At 38.6% G+C, this 19,766-nt stretch overlaps 1 protein-coding gene and 1 pseudogene across 2 annotated transcripts in view; one reads left to right on the top strand and one right to left on the bottom strand.

Annotated features, from left to right (window-relative positions):
* SGPL1 (sphingosine-1-phosphate lyase 1) overlaps positions 1 to 19,766 on the top strand; it is a 106,835-nt gene that overhangs the window by 61,846 nt on the left and 25,223 nt on the right. For both annotated transcript variants that reach the window (XM_077125011.1, XM_077125010.1), the window contains exons 3-4: positions 7,668 to 7,833; positions 15,394 to 15,461. In XM_077125011.1, coding sequence (XP_076981126.1) covers positions 7,668 to 7,833; positions 15,394 to 15,461 — 234 coding nt within the window. The remainder of the gene's footprint in view (positions 1 to 7,667; positions 7,834 to 15,393; positions 15,462 to 19,766) is intronic.
* LOC143654520 (N-alpha-acetyltransferase 50 pseudogene) lies at positions 12,718 to 14,305 on the bottom strand (annotated as a pseudogene).

The following is a 19,766-nucleotide window of genomic DNA, read 5'->3' as shown; positions in this document are numbered from 1 at the left end:
AGTTTAACAACCACTCTTGACCAAATCACATCATCCAGGGAGATGATCTGATTACAGTTTCAAACATACAGTATTGAATAGGGATTATTCTACCTTTATGAAATGAGATTATATTAAAACATGGCTTTTCTTAGGGGGCATGCTTCCTTTCAAACCAGCACAAGAGCCATTAAGTTTGGGATTAGATCTCAGTAGTATCTTAAACCAGCTATAGGGTGAGTCTTTCATTTAAAAAGAGGAATGAGGAGAGAAGAAGACATATGATAGTTTAGAGAAATTGTTCTTAACTTCTTAAAGTAGTTAATATTTTGAATATTCATAGTACTAAGGTTTATTAGTTTGTTTTTTTCTTTAAGTTCATATTTTAAAAAGTCTTTGGTATGTACACATTCTGGTCTTTGTGTTTTCCTGATTTTTATTCCCTTTTGAATGGGACATCATTTCCTGTTTGTTTGTCTTGTAATCTTTTATTGTGTACTGTGCATTTTAATATTTTAAAATGTTAACTTCGGGATTTATTCCTTGAGATGCCTGTTGCTTGATTTTGTAACCAGCAGTGATAAGACAGATTTTCTTGAGTTTCAGCAGGAGAGTCTGCCCAGGGTGAATGCAGAGTGCCAGTTCTCCTCCCTGTGTTTTCTGGATTTGTGTCTTATCTTGGGCTTGTGCTTGCTAGTTGTTTTGAAGTTCCATGTTTGCAGGAGTTTGAATGCCCCCCACTCTTTTCCAGAAGACAGAACTCCCTCTCTCAGGTGTTTAAAGCAGGCCAGCCTTTGCCCCACACTGTCCACCTCTGTAGTTTCTTATATTCCTTTCATTATCTCAAGCTGCTTTTGCCTGGAGGGCAATTTCTGGGAGTGGGGGCATGCTGGAGATGAGTTTCCCAAGTCAGTCTTTCCCAGCCAAAACAGGGCCAGAGACTCACGAAGGGGATGCAGACCTGCTCCAAAGTGCTGTGGGGAGGGGGTCTGGAAGGACGCCAGGAACTTCTTACATAGCTCCCCAAAGCTGAGTTTCCTGACCTGTCTAGCAAATGCAGCTCTTCAGCTAAACCCCCCACAGCCCTGAGGAAGTACCGCATCTTTACATCTCTTTCGTTGCTGCCTTTGTCTGGGGCGGCTTGGAACGGTGGCCACCTTCAGAGCTAGGACCCAGTGATCCGAAGTCCTTAATCAAAAACTGTGACCAGCAATCAGCCATGTCCACCCCTAGCCTTGGGGGTGAGGATTTTTAAGTCCTTTTCTGTTACCTGTCAAGTAGTCAGGGTCTGGACCCTATGGTGGCCTGTGTCAGAAGGGGGATGTGTGTCAGAAACCGCTGTGGGGAGAGCAGTTTACTGTTCTTTACTGTAATTTATCAGCCTCTTCCTCCCATTCTTCTCCCCCGCGCTCTGCTGGCCTCTGGACCTGCAGGGCAGTTGTTGTAGACGGTCCTGCTGGGTTACTAATTGTTCTGGTGAAAGGACAGGATTTAGAGCTTTCTACTCACCCGTCTGCCTACAGACATCTCCTGTTTTTTCCTTTAATATGATACTTTAAAAAAGATTGATAATATTCTTTACTATTATTTTATAAACGTTTGTTGAGAAAAGTAGGTTTTCCCCCCTCTTGAAGAATACATTTCCAGTTTTATAATATCTATGAAGGAAGGAATGCTTTACTTGTGTAAACTTTATCAAAACTCTACTGTTGTGTTAAGCAAGGGCTACGGATACCCCACTGCCCTCCACTGATTTATTTCATGAATGTGTTAGTCTTGTGTCCCTTCCTCTAGATAATGAAATGGAAGCACAGATTGGTGAAGTAATTTGCCTGGAGTTGCACAGAAAGTTAGTAGATTCGTAGGTGATCATTCATAGTTCTTGTCTTAACAGAGGTAATATATAATATTACATTGAAATAAACAGCAGTCTGAGTATTATCATTGTAGAAGTATATTCATGTATATATAGTTAAAAAATATATTGCTGTAAGCAAAAATAAAAACCATGGCGTGAAATAGTAATTACAATTATATTAAGTTCTGTTTCATCTCTTTCTTGGTGCTTATCTGTAGTCATGACCTAGGTATACGATTTTAGTTTGGCATGAACTATACTATACATTTGAAATAGATTCTGCCAAGAACATAAATTTTGAAAAGAAAGCTTTTGGGATGCCAGTGAATGGTAATATGTTAAGTGATCCTATGAACTCTGGAAATCAAAATTGGAAAGAGGAGTGAATACTGAGGCAGGAGACTTCGGGTTCCTAGTCTCTGCTCTGACATAAGTCTACCCAGATGAACTTAGGCCTGCCCTTTCACACTGGGTCCTCTGCTTGTAAGATGGAAATGTTGGACTTGCTCTCTAGGGTTCTTTTCAGCTTTTAGATTCTGTGCTTCCCAAGGGCTAGAATATTGCATCAGGGCCAGCCTGGGGTTTGTGCTGTTTTCAAGGCCCCAGGGAGCTGCTTCATTCTTTTTTCCAAGGAGATCGGATACATTACCCCACAGAGCCCAATAATGCAGTGAGCTGAAAGTGTTGTGAAGTGTTTCACCATCTGGGACTGAGCCTGGTTGTTTATAGTATCCTAGGGCTGGTGAAAGACCTTGGAAGGAGGCCAGGAGAACTAATTTCTGTGACCATCGAGTTGCCTAATAAAAATCCTTGTCAGGATCCATCCATGTACTGAATCACTCTGTCTTTAGAGTAAGAGCATATAGAAATATATCTTCTGTTGAAGTTTCCCATTTGAATTCAAGGACTCCCATTATCTTCTTATAGCATTTACCAAGAAAATATATTCTTACTGAATAGTTTATAAATGTCAGTGAGGAATGCCTCATATCTCAGTCTTTACAGCTTTTAAAATGTCAAATTTTAGTTTACATTTGGTGGTTCTTTGCTGTGTCCCTAATACAAGTTATATTACTTTTTTGTTCAGTGCTGTGAAGAGTTGATAAATATCTACAGTCATCTCTTGACCCTAGTAGCCTCTGTTTTTTCTGTGTGAATTAGGGACTAGGATAACTAGAGGAAAAGCTCATCTTGAATGATTGTCCTTCCATCATTACATTCATATTTAATATTTCACCTTGTGGTTTGATCACAGATTTAACACTAGACTAGAAGATTCTTTATAATGATGGAAATCATGAAATGCCTTTGATGACAGACTTCTTTGGTCTTTCCCCAGGTCTTGACCAGCACTGCCACTGCAGTGAATTGATAGCAACCATGGGCACTGGGGAAAGGCCACCAAGAACTGTGGTGGGATTGCAGATAGTCGCTATTTCCATGGAGAGGCCTCTAGAGAACCCAGTACTTGCCTAGTACTAATTACCTTTTCTCACTGACTAATTGCTAAGGGTATAAATGTTTTCAACAGACGTTTGTTAAGCACCTGCCTTGTTCTAAGCTTTCACAGTCCTACTAGGCCATTGCATGTAAATTTCCAACAGGAATATAACTCAAGCCAGTGTCATTATCTCTTTCTTAAAACTTCCTCTGCCTTCTTCATTTTCCCTTCTTCCAGTCTTACCATGGTTATTGGTGACACCACTTACCCAGTCTCTCAGACTTGAAAATTTGGAATTATCTGTACTCTTCCCACTTCTTAACTCGTGCTTTCCATATCTAATAAGTTACCAAATCCTGTTTGTTCCACCTCTGAAATTATCTTTCAAATCCCTGCTACTTTTTCATCCCCACTGTTGTACTGCTTAAGATCAAATCCAGTTTATTTCTCCTCTAGACTAATTCAGCAATCCAGCTAAAATTTTTGTCTCTGATCTCTGTGCTGCAAATGTTCATCTCCCATCAAGTTTTATTAATAAAAAAATTTCTCTGTTGTCTAATATTCATACTTTTGTTTTGCATTGTTTTGTTGTTATTCTGTAATTTGTTTTTCTTTTACTCAGTATTATGTCCCAGCTATTTTTCCATGTGGTTCGTGTAGATCCATCTCCTTCTTAATGCTGCATAGTATGGTTATATGAAATGTGTGTTTTATAGTTTATTCAACCACTCCTAAATGTCAAGCTATAGAGGAATATTTATATTTGTGCTATCACAGGGAATTTGAATTGAATTCAGTATTGAATTGAATGTCCTCAAACACATCTCTCTGTACATAAGAGAGATGTCAAAAAGTGGAATTTATGGGTCAAAATGAGTACATATTTAAAATGTTAATAGATACTATCAAATAACTTTGCAAAAAGTGCCTTTCAGTTTATACTCCCTCTTTCCATGTTTTTAATCTGCTTTCAAGACCATTCTTTTTGTGTTTTTTTTCCATATTTTTAAAGCTTTATTGAAAGCAGGTGATTTTTTTTTTTTTAATATATATGTATATATTTTTGGCATGGGCAGGCTCCAGTAATCGAGCCCGGATCTTTGGCATGGTAGACGAGCATTCTACCACTGAGCCACTGTTGCATTGCCCAAAAGCAGATGATTTTTAAAAAACAAAAATATCAAAAGCTTTTTCTAACAATTTTAGCTTATTAGATTTTTTTTGTTTTAAATATTCACACACCATACAATCCATCCCAATTATACAGTCATTGGCTCACAGTATCATCACATAGTTATGATATATCACCAGGGTCAATTTTAGGACATTTTCATTAGTCCAGAAAAGAAATAAAAATTAAAAAGAAAACCCAAATCTTCCCATATCTTTATGCGCCCCCCTCCATATTGACCCATCCTGTTGGTTTGATACATTTGTTACTGTTGATGAAAGAATATTAAGATGTTACTGTTAACAATAGTCCTTAGTTTACAGTAGGTTCATTTTTTCCATATACCCTTCTATTATTAACTTCTTGTAATAGTGTTGTACTTTTTTACATTGTACAGTTAATCACAGTCATTGTCCACCACAAGATTCACTGTATTATACAGCTGCATATTTTAACCTTCATCTTTCCTTCTGGTGACAACCATGACTCCAAACTTCCCCTTTCCACCTCATCCACACACCATTCAGTATTGTTAATTATTCTCACAATAATGTACTACAGTCACCTCTATCCATTTCCAAAAGTTTACATTTTATTTCAGCATTCTGCACATTTTAAGCATCCCCTCCCCGTGCTCTACCCTCATTCTGTATCCTGGCAACCTGTATTCTACATTTTATGTTTATAAGTTTACGTCTTATAATTAGTTCATGTCAGTGAGGTCATACAATATTTGTCCTTTTGTGTCTGTCTTATTTCACGCAACATAATTTGCTCCAGGTTCATCCACGTAGTTGCATGCTTCAGCACTTCATTCCATCTTACTGCTGAATAATATCCCATCCTGTGTATATACCATATTTTGTTTATCCATTCATCGGTTGATAGACTCTGAGGTTGCTTCCACCTTTTGTCAATTGTGATTAATGCCACTGTGAACATCGGTGAGCAAATGTCTGTTCATGTCCCTGCTTTCAGATCTTCTGGGTATGTACCGAGTAGTGGAATTGCTGGGTTGTAAGGCAGCTCTATGCTTAGTTTCCTGTAGAACCGCCAAACCGTCCTCCACAGCAGCTGTATCATTTTACATTCTCATCAGCGATGAATAAGTGTTCCTATTTCTTCACATCCTCTCCAATACTTGTAGTTTCCTGTTTGTTTAATAGCGCCTTTTTAGTAAGTATGAGATGATACCTGATTGTGGTTTTGATTTGCATTTCCCTAATAGCTAGTGAAGCTGAGTATCTTTTCATGTGCTTTTTGGCCATTTGTATTTCTTCTTTGGAAAAAAGTCAATTCGTGTCTTTTGCTCATTTTTTAGTTGAGTTGTTTATCTGTTTATTGTTGAGTTGTAGGATTTCTTTATATAGTGTAGATATCAAACCCTATCAGACATATGGTTTCCAAATGTTTTTGCCCATCTAGTTGGTTGCCTTTTTCACCCTTTTGACAAAGTCCTTTGAAGATCAGAAGTATTCAGTTTTGAGGAGTTCCCATTTATCTATTTTTCCTTTCATTGCTTATGCTTTGGGTGTAAAATCAAGGCCATATTTAATCTGGACTTGGTCTTCTCCCAGCTTCAGTTCTCTGATTAGTGTGTTTGCTCATTTACTTGGTCACTGTTACCCACCATACATGTTTTTATTTGGCGCAGATTATGCACTATGCTGTATGTTGGGGCTTTAGCACTGGATGTGACTGATAAGGCTCCTGCCCACATGTTGCTTATACTCTACCCACATAGAACTTTTTGCCACTCCCTGAATGTACCAGACTTTTTTTTATGCATTTTCAGCTATTCTTCTCTCTTCCTGGTGTGACTTTTTTTTTTTATTTCCTTTAACCTTTCTTCCCTAGAGAGTGTTCGTTTATCATTATTTTTTTCCTTTTAACCAGCTTAAATTTTACGTTCTGTCATATCTTCCCCATCTCCTCTCAGGTAGAATTAGATTGGCCTTCCTCAGGGCTCTGTCTTAGCTTTACACTTACATGCTTATTATAGCATTTATCCTGAAGAATTTTAGTGACTCCTTTATCTTTGTGTCTGCTTGTGTGTGTATGTGCATGTACGTTTATGCACACACATGCACATACACCCCTCCCATTTGACTGTAAGCTCAGGAAGGGCGAGGACCCTACGAGATTTACCTGAGGGTTTCCCCAGCTTAATGTCTTAAGCTTTATAGGTACTTAATAAATGTTGACTAATTGAATGAATGACAAGCTATCCAATAAATTTATTTTGTGTAGGGTACAGTATTAGGTGTTGGGGGGTTGTAAATACAGGCAAGATGTGGTCTATCTTCAGGGACTAACTGGTGTAGTCAGGGAGATAAGAAGCATGATCACACTGCACGGCTGGTTGCAGTAAGCTCTGTGTAGAGCACAGCTGACTCTTTGAGGGGGACTTAAAGGGAGAGAAGAAGCCTCACAAATGGGATATCTGGATAAGTTTATGGATAAGAAGACTTTCTTATTTTGGTGCCAGGTATCGTAAGGAATATGGAGGAATACAGATAACTGTAAGATATGGTACCTGGCCTTGAGTTTTATAGTAAGGTGGGGCCTTAGGGCAGGGGCTGGCAAACTTTGTCCTATGGTCCAAATTTGGCCCACTGCCTGTTTTTTATGGCCCATGAACTAAGAATGGTTTTACATTTTTAAAGAATGTTTAAGAATATTTTGTGACAAGTGAAAATTATAGGAAATTCAGATTTCAGTGACCATACAAATTGTGTTGGAACATGGTCACACTTATTTGCTTACATATTGACTAGGGCTGCTTTTATGCTAGAACAGTAGAGTTGAGTAGTTATAACAGGGACCTTCTAGTTTGCAAAGCCTAAAATATTTACTTTCTGGCCCTTGACAGAAACAGTTTGCCATCCCTTGAGTTAGAAGATGGGAATGATTCAGAGAAAGGACATTCATGCTGAGAGGATTAATTTACGTTACAAGAGTTAGCTCATGAATACTGTCAGTCATAAAAGCTTTAGAACTGAACTGATGATCTAGCTTGATTCTTTTATTTTATGGAAGAGGCAGAAGATTAAAAATCTTGTCAGAGTCCAGTTGGAGGGATATAGAAAATGATAAGATTATCATTGGGGGTGGGGCCAGATCACGAACAGCCTTGTCCTCAAAAAATGAGTTAAAGAACAAAGAACAGACGATTTTCTCTCTGAATGTAATACTTCTGTTTTCTTTTGTATTTCTAGAAGGCCTTTGAGCCCTACTTTGAGATTTTGGAAGTATATTCTACAAAAGCTAAGAATTATGTAAATGGACATTGCACCAAGTATGAGCCCTGGCAGCTAATTGCGTGGAGCATCGTGTGGACCCTGCTGATCATCTGGCTCTATGACTTTGTCTTCCAAGCAGAGAGTAAGTATACCAGTCCCCTCTATATAAAGACATAGGAGAGTTTCATTAGCCTTGAAATGTAATCTTTGCCTGATTTCACCTAAAAACAAGTGGTAGGAGTCGTGGTGAGTGCTCTGTGACACTACTCTTGCTTCCTTCCCCCACTTTGGAGTATCCCAGTTAATGTCCTTGGGATAAGAAAACAATAACATTGAAGATAAGCACTTGTCATTTCTCCTTTGTTTGAAATTTCCACAGCTATTTGTTTCTCTGATGATATCAGTTTGAAGGGGCTCTTTTTCTGCCTGCTTTTCTTTCTTTTTCCTCAGGAAAGTCAGTTTAGAAGCCAGATTCTCTTTACCATCCACATAGCTGTTAAGGTGTTCAAGGTGTAGGAAATGTTGCAAAACATGACAGCCAAGAAGCAAGTACAGAGCTTTTTAATTAAAGGAAATGAGAACTTGACTGACTTGTCTAAAAATTTTAGTTCAGTGCAACTTAAAAAAACGTTTTCTCGGTTTTTGCTCCTAGTCCTTGAAAGATTTTTTTCTTAAACTCTGACAAATTAGATGGCCTGAATCTTTCTGCTGCCTCTGCTCAAGCAGAGCATGGAATTGCCAGCTTTTCAGCCCCTTGCTCATTAGTAGTGTTCTATGAATAATCAGCTTATTTTCAGTATATTGCACTAGAGGAGTCTAAAGTCTGGACTAGTGATAAATTTTGCTGAACTTCAAACTCTACATACCTTCCAGGGGGAGAGAAAGGATAATGCTGGAGCAAAGGTGAACCCTGTGATAGATGAGAACAGGGAAAGCCGGTAGGGGCAGGGGGGCACGTGGCAGAGTTAGCTGCCAAGTTATCTCTTTGTAATTCTGCTGTCTTGATTATCAGCTCACCTTGTTATTACCTTTCCCTTTGGGCTTACTCCCCCTCCCCTCCTTGGGCTTACTTTTAACTGTTGGGGTTGTCCATAGTTTATCAGCAGGAATCTATTGTGTGTGAGGTGGGGCTAGTGGGGGTGGGTGGAGGTGGGAAGAAGTGATAAACACTCCTAGTTTCTGGTTGTGGCATCTTGGGCAATACCCTTAAGTTTTCTTAGCCTGCATATTCACAATAAAATGGGCATAATAATACCAGTTTTACAGGGATATTATGAGGATCAAGTGGCATGATTCATGTGAAAGGAATTTGTAAACTGTAAAGAACCATGCGTTGTTGTTCTTACACTGGTACTTCCTCTTTCCCTACCTTAAAACATTCTAATGTACTTTTCTTTCTGTACCTCTGGCGGCTTTTACTTTCTGAGATAATCTTTTTAGGTCATGACTACATGGTCTTTTCATTTTGAATTTCTCCTTCTTTCCTGTAATCTGTTCTTTTTGCCCTATACCATTTGTCTCACAAATTTTATAAAGTTAGACTATACTTTTTTTCTCATTCTAGACTTTTGGATGCCCAACATGGTTTGCTGATTTTTAGACCTCTTTATAGCACATTAATTACTTTATCCGTTAAGTCTGAATGTGGTTTTGAATCTTTTAGCCTTAATCTTGTTAGAAATAGTCTAATAACAGGCAACTTAAATATCCAACATGAGTACACTCCTTTGGTCTATTGTAATACCATTTAAAGTATGGTATCATATTTTAATTATATAGGAGAATACTTACAAGTGAGAAAATATACAGTTTTGAACATATTTAATCAGATCTCACGTTATAATATGTAAAACACAGGACTGGAAGGAAATAACTCCAAAATTTAGACAAAAAAGTAACCACAAAGAAGTGGTTTCAGTTTCTTTTTTTTTATTCAGTCTTTGTCTTAGTGTCCTATTTTTTTTGTCCCAGACATTTATAGGGTGTTGATTACCATGCTAGGCAATATAGGGTGATTGAGGTGGACAGACAGGGGCCCAACCTAAGCAAAAACAACTAATGAAGAGCAAGGCATCACGTAAGAAATCCAGAAGAGTGGTGCAGACAGTGTAGTTGTTGAGTGAAGAGAGAGCGTTCCATCTGGGCCAGTAAAGTTGGAATACCCAAGTCTCCTAGGAAGGCAGTAAAATTTCATCGTTCATCCCTTGGATTAAAGCTAGTTCTAGATTAGTTATGGCCTCTTTTGGGATAATAGAAAATTCTGATTGTTCATTTGAAGTAGGTTATAGTATTGGGAATCTGGTCCTAGAAAAATGAAGCCTCAAGTTTAGTCCCAGTTCCATCACAGATGTGATCGTGGCCTTGAACAAGTCATTACTGCTCTGATCCTCAGTTGCCTTTAAAGTCACCCTCAGATAGTATTTGATGCCTTCAGTGCCATCCACAGAATATTGTTGTGACATACACGTGAGATACAGGTGAATGTGAATGCATTCAAAGGCCTGTTGGTCTATTTAAATACGTGTGTTTATAATGATTGTGATAGAATCAGCATTCCATATTTGTCCTATGCAGTGCTAACAGAATGAACTTTAATGGTGTCCATGATTTTTTCTTTTTTTTTACTAGCAGGACATCACGTAAGTTTATTTCAGATGTAACAGCAGTGTTAAAAATTGACAAGTTCAATTCTTAACTGTACCAAGTAAAACTTAGCCATTTAAGTATTTTTAGAGTTATTCCCTCCAAAAAAACTGAGGGAGCATTTCTTTTCCACAACCACACACAACGATTTCCCAAAAGTTCTATTTTTGGAAGACTTTTAATTGGTAAGTGAACTGCTTTGGGGGATATATCAGGATTTCCTTACCCAAATGAAAACAAATCTGGGCAAATTATATATCGCATAGATTTATTTGCTGATTCTGTTCTTTAGAACCTAAATCAATTACCATACAATATAATTTTTACTTATTTACCCCACAGTAAAAACTGTACTGAAATATGACCACATTCTGTGATCTTCCAGTTAATAGAATCATTTACTGTATTACTTCCAAGAAGGTAATTGTTATATATATCAAAATTACCAACTCGACATGGGCACTCATTCAGTCTTTACTGATTCACAGGCATATGAATTAGAGTTCAGCTTCTGCTATCTTATGTGAATGGAATTATTTAATACAGATTTGATGCAGGACAGTTAACCCTTCACATGCATTCATGATTTAGGTTAAGTTATTGACTAGTGTAGAAAAAAGAAACTATGAATTATAGAGCGCCTACACACTCAATTCAAAATTTAATTTTTTCCCTTCTTAAATAACATGTATTTCATTAGTCATGAGGCAGCTATTCTGTTTTCAATAACCACATTTAGGAATGTATTTATGGGACTGATTAGATAGTCCAGGCAAAATGGTTATAGAAATAGAGGCAGTGTCTTCTCAGAAAACTCAGTTACATATCAAAACCTGTTTTGGTATCTGAAGTTTACAAAAAGTGACTTTTTCAAACTTATGCCTTCTGCAACTCAAGCACTCTTCTCTTGGCAAGAGGAAGCTGAAGTTTATTCATGAAGTTTAAAGGTGCTTAATATGAAACCTTTCTTCTAAGCTGGATTTGGATTGCTTAAGAAATTGATGCTCAAGAAACAGCGTGGTCGTTGTAAATTTTTACTATCTTAAAATTAGAACCCTATATATTCACTCATTAACTACCTTCCTTTTCTGCATTATTCTTGGCACTCAATAAGACTGTTTAAGTCTATTGTGCTTTCACATTCTCAAATAGAATTTAGGATTATAAAATGTGCATAAACATCTTGTAAATAGTATATTTGGAGAGATGAGACTTTTGTACAAGAATTTTACACAAGGGGATAAATGTTATGAATCAGCCTCCCTTTTAAAGTAAAGTGAGACAAACCTCAAGCCCTGTGCATGTTATAAAATCTAATGGAACATTGTAATGGGCCATCAGTATTGACGATATAAAAAATTTTAAATATTGGAGATGTGACTATGGAAAGAAAAGATTTAAAAATTTCAGTTCCCATCTTACAAAAATGTATCAACCCAACAAAGATACTTGTCTACATGCCAGAAAATATTCCGGTATAAGTGAGTTCTTTCAGTTGAGGAGGTCATAGTGACATGTGCATTATTAAGACTTCTAGACTTCTACCTTTCCAAGAATAGAAGCAATATGTTTAACAATTCCACTCTTCCCCAAATCCTTAAACTCAATATTGTAGGCACAGAGTATGATCAGATCTGGGGTGTTCTCTACAAGATAAGTAATAGCATAACTATGGCCTCAAAAATACTCTCGATATTCTTTCCTATATAATCAAACACTCAGTGACCACAGATTTAGCAGCCTGCATTAGCTGACGTTAAATTAATTTCTTTGTGCCACAGGTCCATCTCAACTTCCTTTTAAGCCCTTTTTAATAAAGTCCAAGAGAAACGCCTGTTTCATATTTAATTAGAGGACATTAACCTACAAGGACGTAAGCTCCATTTTTTTATTCACATGGGCAGGCACCAGGAACCGAACCCAGGTCCTCTGGCATGGCAGGCAAGCGTTCTTGCCTGCTGAGCCACCGTGGCCCACCCATAAGCTCCATTTTTAACAGTGCTGACTAAAACTACACTGCTATCACTGAAGAAAAAGGACAGGAGGAAAAAAAGTAAATCACAACAAAACTCTTTCGGTCAGTTAAAAGCCGTATCTCTAGCAGGGATATTAAAATAACTTAATCTCACTTGGCCACATTCTAAAAGTTAATGTGGCTAGTAACAGTCAACAGCAGGAAAAATAAACCTGCTGACAACCAGCCCACTCATTAGCAAAAAGCAGTATAACTCAAATACTGAGACCGAAGTGTAAGTACTACCTAACCAAACTGCCCCATTCACCTCAACCACCAGCAAGGACAAGAGGAAAAACTGCTTAAAGAAACAACAACAAAAGCTTAAATATTTCTTACAAGGATGATAATAATGGTCCAACTCCTGAGTCAGTGCTCAGAAGGACTAAAGGTGGAGTGAAGGCAACGTTTAGGAATTAGTATCCCACAAATAGTATTAAAAATCTGAAGTACCACAAACACACTAACTTGTCTATGAATTAGGGAATAAGATATTGCTGCTGCTTCTTTTGTCTTTTTTTTTTTTTAATTTTTTTTATTAATTAAAAAAATTAACAAAACATTTAGAAATCATTCCATTCTACATGTACAATCAGTAATTCTTAATATCATCATATAGTTGCATATTCATCATTTCTTAGTACATTTGCATCGATTTAGAAAAGAAATAAAAAGACAACAGAATAAGAATTAAAACGATAATAGAAAAAAAACCTATACCTCACATGCAGCTTCATTCAATGTTTTAACATAATTGCATCACAATTAGGTAGTATTGTGCTGTCCATTTCTGAGTTTTTATATCCGGTCCTGTTGCACAGTCTCTATCCCTTCAGCTCCAATTACCCCTTCTCTCTTTTTTTTTTTTTTAATTAACGGAAAAAATGAAATTAACCCAACATTTAGAAATCATACCATTCTACATATTTCTTTTGTCTTTTGATATACAATATTTTGTAGGCTCTGCCTTTCATTATGAAAGCAGGACATTTTAAAAAATTAGCTTAAAAAATTTTGGAATTATTTGACATCCTGATCTTTGAAACTATGTATCTTAACTGTGAAACTAAACATACCTATACCTATACCTTCTCCTTCCTTCAGTGAAACCACCTGACAAAAGTCAGAAAACTAAAACAATCCAAACATGATTAATATTTAAAGTCCTTGAAAGTATTAAAACTTCTAGAGAAAAAGAAAGGATAGAAGAAAGAGAGGAAACAAGATAAGGAGGGAGAACACTTTAAAAGAAAGAAGGGGGAAAATCAATGGGCCTCTCTTATTTGGCAACATCCAAGTGCAAGAAAGTTCATTTGTAATTTGTTCATTATCTGTATTTTGCACATCTGCATTCTGGACAGAAGGAACTTTGAGATTTTTCTGTAGTGAATGAGGCTCTGCGGGTTCTATCCTCTTATAATAGTTCTTCTTTGTCTCAATAATCTCAAAGCCAAGCTTCCTGTAGAAATCAGTTGTCGACTCATTGCTGATCTGGACATGTAGATAGATGTTGTCAAAAGTGCCATCTTTTTGACATATGTTTAAGACATGATTTAACATTTTAGTTCCTATTCCTAGCCTTTGGTAAGGTGCCAGACATCCAGGTGTCATGATGTAAAATCTCTTCTGGTTTTGGTGAATGATCCACCCTACAGCATACTCCATCTGCTGCAATACCATTGAAATAGGCACGTTTTGCTCGCTCTCCAACCTCCAGCATATCCTTGTAGAACTTGTCATGGTAGCTGACTGGAAAGATGGCTTGGTTTAATCTCTTCACCTGTTTAATATTGTGTGGTGTCACGTCTCCCACCTCAATCTCGCTACAGAAACTGTTGAACTGTGTTCCAGTAGGCTTGATTCCGGAAGACGATTGTGTAACTATGCTACAGCTTTTACAGTGTGAACATGTGATTGTGAAAATCTTGTGTCTGATGCTCCCTTTGATCTTCTCCATCTGCTGAGGCCATCGTTACCACTGATATCAACGCTGCTGTCTCCGCGGCCTTGAGCTTTTCATGCCCTTAGCTCTGGCCACTCAACCCCACAAGCCAGTCTCCTCTCCTGGGCCAGGGAGCTGAGCAGGTGACATAGGCCGTGGAAATCTAGCATGGCCCTGTGCCTCGGAGAGGGCGGAGGTGTCTCCTGCTGCTGCGTTGGTGCCCCCGCTGCTCCACAAGTGCACACGGAGTGCCCCCCTCTAGCCTGTCACCGCTGCAGCCAGACCTCCGTGACGCCATCATGTCCATGACTTTGAAAGCCTTTTTTAGGTCAAGAAAATGTTGTTAGGATGTGTGTTGGATGAGAGACTGGAGCATAGTTCCAGAATAAAAGCATGGGCTGGTTGTTTTGGGGAAGGAGAGTATTTGGAAACTTGGGAAGGTAGACAACTCTGGAATGTATGTGTCCTTTGACCCAGCAAGGCTACTTCTGGGTTTCTATCCTATAGATATGCTTGCGTGGGTGCAGTATGATGTGTGTTACAAAGTTATGTATTTCAGCAAGGTTTATAATGGCTAATATTGGAAACAACCGAAGTGCTCATCAGTCAGGGACAGATTAAAATAAATTATGGTATATCCATATAGTAGAATACTCTGCTGCTCTAAAAATGAATGAGGAGGCACTCATCTTCAAAATGATCCTCCTAAATAGAAAAGTAAGGTCTAGTACAATGCTACAGTAGGCTACCTTGGGTGTAAAAAAGGGAGACTAATAAGAATGTGTCTTTATTATTGCTTGTACATGCATAAAGCAACTCTGGAAGGGTATATTAGAAATGAATGTAGTGTTTACCTGGGCGTAGGCTGGGGGTGAGAGCTAAGTGAAAGAGGAAACCATGTGTGTGTGTTTGTTTTTGAACCATGTTTACAAATTTAAAAAATTAAAATGAAAAGATTTCTTTAAAAAAGAAAAGAAACTCTGCCTTTGTTATGGGAAGGCAAGTAAGGTTGCAGGGGACACATAGTATATTTCATACATTATGCTAGCAGGTTATATCCATGGAAGACTTATTTGAATAACAGAACCATTTGTTTCTTTTAGGTTTATGGTCAAGAATTAAAAAGAAACTTTTCAAGATCTGCAGGAAGATACCTATTATTGAACGCAAGGTAAGTGGAATCTTTGTAGGTCGTTTTTCCGCACCCCCATGATCAATTACTGCTTTTTTCCTGTTTCCTTAACCCAGTATTCTCAAAGGAAAGGAGTGATCTTTGTTCCCCACTTCCAGGGGACAAATTTGGCAATATTTGAAGACCTTTTTGGTTATTGCAGCTGGGGCTGTGGTGGTGCTGGCATTTGGTGGATAGAGGCCAGGGATATTGCCCAATGTCCTGTAGTGCACAGGACAGCACCCCACAACAGAGAATTAAATGGCTCAAAATGTCAAGTGCCAAGGTTGAGAAACCTTAACTTAACCCTTTCTCCAATATATTTGGCCAAAGGAGAAATAAGAAATCTGTTAAGAAAAAGGATTTGAAATTAGAAAATCTGGCAGAAGTGAAATGGTGTTTGGGCGCTGTATTTGGCTAGGCTGAATTGGTCCAGAGACTGGGCATGCACATGGTTTAGGTCAGGGTTTGGTAGACTTACTCTATGAAGGACTAGATATGAAACATTTAGATTTTTTAGGCCATACTGTCTGTTGCAACTCAACTCTGCCTTTTTTAGAGGGAGAGCAGCCATAGGTAGGCCATTGGGTAAAGAAATGAGCCTGGGGGCTTAGCAATGTGCGCGTTTTAGTTCGTCCTCCAGAACAACTACTAAATAACCAGAAACAGTATAGAACAGCTCCTGGGGCCACGTCAGTGACCAGGCACACAGGGTACCCCATTCTGGACCAGCTAGACAGGCTGTGAGCCCCCCCAGAACTGTGAGTTCCCTAAGCTGCGGTGGCCGACGCCCCTCCCCCAGAGGCTGCTTCCCAGAGGGGAAAGGAAAGAAAACTTTATCAGCAGCAGGGGCTGAGCCCAACCAAATGCCAATTGTGGAATTAATTAACAAATTCTGACTACTAAAAATAGGTCCCCAGCTCAGGTGAACCTGGTCAAAGCAGAGGTCGCTCATTTTTGCCCCAGCGCCAAGGGGGCAGGGCTGATGGAAAAAGAAAAAAAAGGAAACAGAGGTTTTTGTGGCTGTGTTTCTACAAAGGCTCGAGTGCCTTTGGATACAGTGGCTGGGCTTCTCAGGCTGTAACTGCCCCAGGCATAGGCAGAAACAAACTCCTTTGAGGGCTTGTCTGGAGCCTGTGACTTCCCTAGGGGAGGGGTGAAGCCCAACTCAGGTGGAATCCCTCCCTCAAGGAATTCAGACACCAGGGCTTGGTAATTTGAAGCCATTAAAACCAGCCTACAACCTCTCCTCTGTCTCCACCACGCCTCCAGCAGGGAGAGTCTGCCCAAGTTAAAGGTACCACATCATCTTATGCTGGTGGGACCTGCAGTCAGACAAGCGCCACATAGTGGGCAGGATAAGAAAAACAGAGCCCAGAGACTTCACAGGAAAGTCTTTCAACCTGCTGGGTCTCACCCTGAGGGAAAACCGATGCAGGTGACTCTTTCCTCCTGATAGGAGGCCAGTTTGGTCTGGGAAAATCTGGCTGGGGTCTATAATACCTAAGTAGACTCTCCTAAAGGTGGGGGAAAAAAGGCACCATACAAGCAGGGCACGAAACAAGGAAACAAGAACTGAAAAATTCTCCTCTCCTCTGTTAAACAAAACTTAAGCTAGAGGTCCAGATAAAGTTGAACTGAATGTCAAAGAACAGAGAGACAACAAACTCATCCAGCAAGAAAACCCTAGGTAAAAGAAGTGAAAGCAATCTCCGAATAAACTAATTAAGGTAATTAAATGCCTAGACACTGGCAAAAAATAACAAATCACACTAGGAAAATTGAAGATGTAGCCCAGTCAAAGGAACAAACCAACAATTCAAGTGAGATACAGGAGCTGAAACAATTAATTCAGAATGTTCGAACAGATATGGACAACCTCATCAAAAACCAAATCAATGAACTGAGGGAGAATATAAAGAAGGTAAGGAATGAACAAAAAGAAGAAATTAAAAGTCTGAAAAAAACAAATCACAGAACTTATGGGAATGAAAGGCACAGTAGAAGAGATGAAAAAAACAATGGAAACCTACAATGGTAGATTTCGAGAGGCAGAAGATAGGATTAGTGAACTGGAGGACGGAACATTTGAAATCTGACAAGAAAAAGAAAATACAGGGAAAAAAAAGTAAAAATATGAGCAGGGACTCAGGGAATTGAATGACAATATGAAGTACATGAATATACATGTTGTGGGTATCCCAGAAGGAGAAAAGAAGGGAAAAGGAGGAGAAAAACTAATGGAGGAAATTATCACTGAAAATTTCCCAACTTTTATGAAAGACTTAAAATCACAGATCCAAGAAGCACAGTGTACCCCACAGACAAGAGATCTAAATAGACGTGCTCCAAGACACTTACTAATCAGAATGTGAAAGAGAAAGAGAAATCTTGAAATCTTGAAAGCAGCAAGAGAAAAGCAATCTTCACACATACAAGGGAATCCCAATAAGATTATGTGTAGATTTCTCAGCAGAAACCATGGAGGCGAGAAGACAATGGGATGATATATTTAAATTATCAAAAGTGAAAAACTGCCAACCAAGAATTCTATATCCAGCAAAATTGTCCTTCAAAAATGAGGGAGAAATTAAAACATTTTCAGACAAAAATCACTGAGAGAATTTGTGACCGAGAGACCAGCTCTGTAAGAAATACTAAAGGGAGCACTAGAGACAGATATGAAAAGGCAGGAGAGAGAGGTGTGGAGAAGAGTGTAGAAAGGAAGACTATGAGTAAAGGTAAAAAGAAGGAAAATTAGATATGACATATAAAATCCAAAAGGCAAAATGGTAGAAGAAAGTACTACCTGTGCAGTAATAATACTAAATGTTAATGGATTAAACTCCCCAATCAAAAGACATAGACTGGCAGAATGGATTAAAAAACAGAACCCATCTATATGCTGTCTCTACTCAAAGGACATGAGGGCAAGGATACAAACAGACGTTTGCACACACCAATGTTTATCGCAGCATTATTTACAGTTACCAAGAGATGGAAACAGCCAAAATGTCCATCAACAGACAGGTGGCTACACAAACTGTGGCATATACATACGATGGGATATTATGCAGCTGTAAGACAGAAGAAAGTTATGAAGTATGTAACAACATGGATGGACCTTAAGGACATTATGCTGAGTGAGATTAGCCAGAAACAAAAGGACAAATACTGTACGGTCCCACTGATATGAACTGACATTAGTGAATAAACTTGGAATATTTCGTTGGTAACAGAGACCATCAGGAGATAGAAATAGGGTAAGATATTGGATAATTGGAGCTGAAGGGATACAGATTATACAACAGGACTGAATATAAAAACTCAGAAATGGACAGCACAATATTACCTAACTGTAATACAATTATGTTAAAACACTGAATGAAGCTGAATGTGAGAATGATAGAGAGAGGAGGGCTGGGGGCATAAATGAAATCAGAAAGAAAGACGATAAAGATTGAGATGGTATACTCTAGGAATGCCTAGAGTGTATAATGATAGTGACTAAATGTACAAATTAAAAAAATGTTTTTGCATGAGGAAGAACAAAGGAATGTCATTACTGCAGGGTGCTGAAAATAGCTGGTAATTAATATTTTAAAATTTCAACTTATGTGTGAGGCTAAAGCAAAAAAATGTTTATTTGGTACAAAATTTATATTTTGACTAGTGCATCTCCTAATATAACTTATGAAGATAATTGGTTGAACAACATAAGTACATGGAACCTTGGGTAGGACATGAGATTTTGTTTTTTTTGTCCAGAGTGATGCTCCGATGAATACCAGAGTGATTTGATCAATGAGTGAAAAAGTATTTGCGAAGTCCCCTTTGGGGAATGGTGAGAACAGGAAAATTCAACTTCTCCAAGTTGAATTCTTGATATTCTCACAAGCATTGTGGACAACCAAAGCTATAGGCTGAGCCCTCTGTCTTAGGGTTTGTTCGTGTGAAACTTAACCCCACAAAGGATAGGTCAAACCTACTTAAAATTAGGCCTAAGAGTCACCCCCAAGAGAACCTCTTTGGTTGCTCAATGTGGCCTCTCTCTCCAGCCAACACAGCAAGCAGACTCCCCACCCTCCCCGTGTCTACGTGGGACATGACTCCCAGGGGTGTGGACCTTCCTGGCAACATGGGACAGAAATCCTAGAATGAGCTGAGACTCAGTATCGAGGGATTGAGAAAAACTCTAGAATGAGCTGAGACCAGCATCAGGGGATTGAGAAAACCTTCCCCACCAAAAGGGGGAAGAGTAAAATGAGATCAAGTGTCAATGGCTGAGAGATTCCAAACAGAGTA

The sequence above is a fragment of the Tamandua tetradactyla genome, chromosome 13, assembly GCF_023851605.1.
Source record: "Tamandua tetradactyla isolate mTamTet1 chromosome 13, mTamTet1.pri, whole genome shotgun sequence".
In the NCBI taxonomy this organism is placed as follows: Eukaryota; Metazoa; Chordata; class Mammalia; order Pilosa; family Myrmecophagidae; genus Tamandua; species Tamandua tetradactyla.
This window is presented reverse-complemented; position numbering and strand designations above follow the sequence as displayed.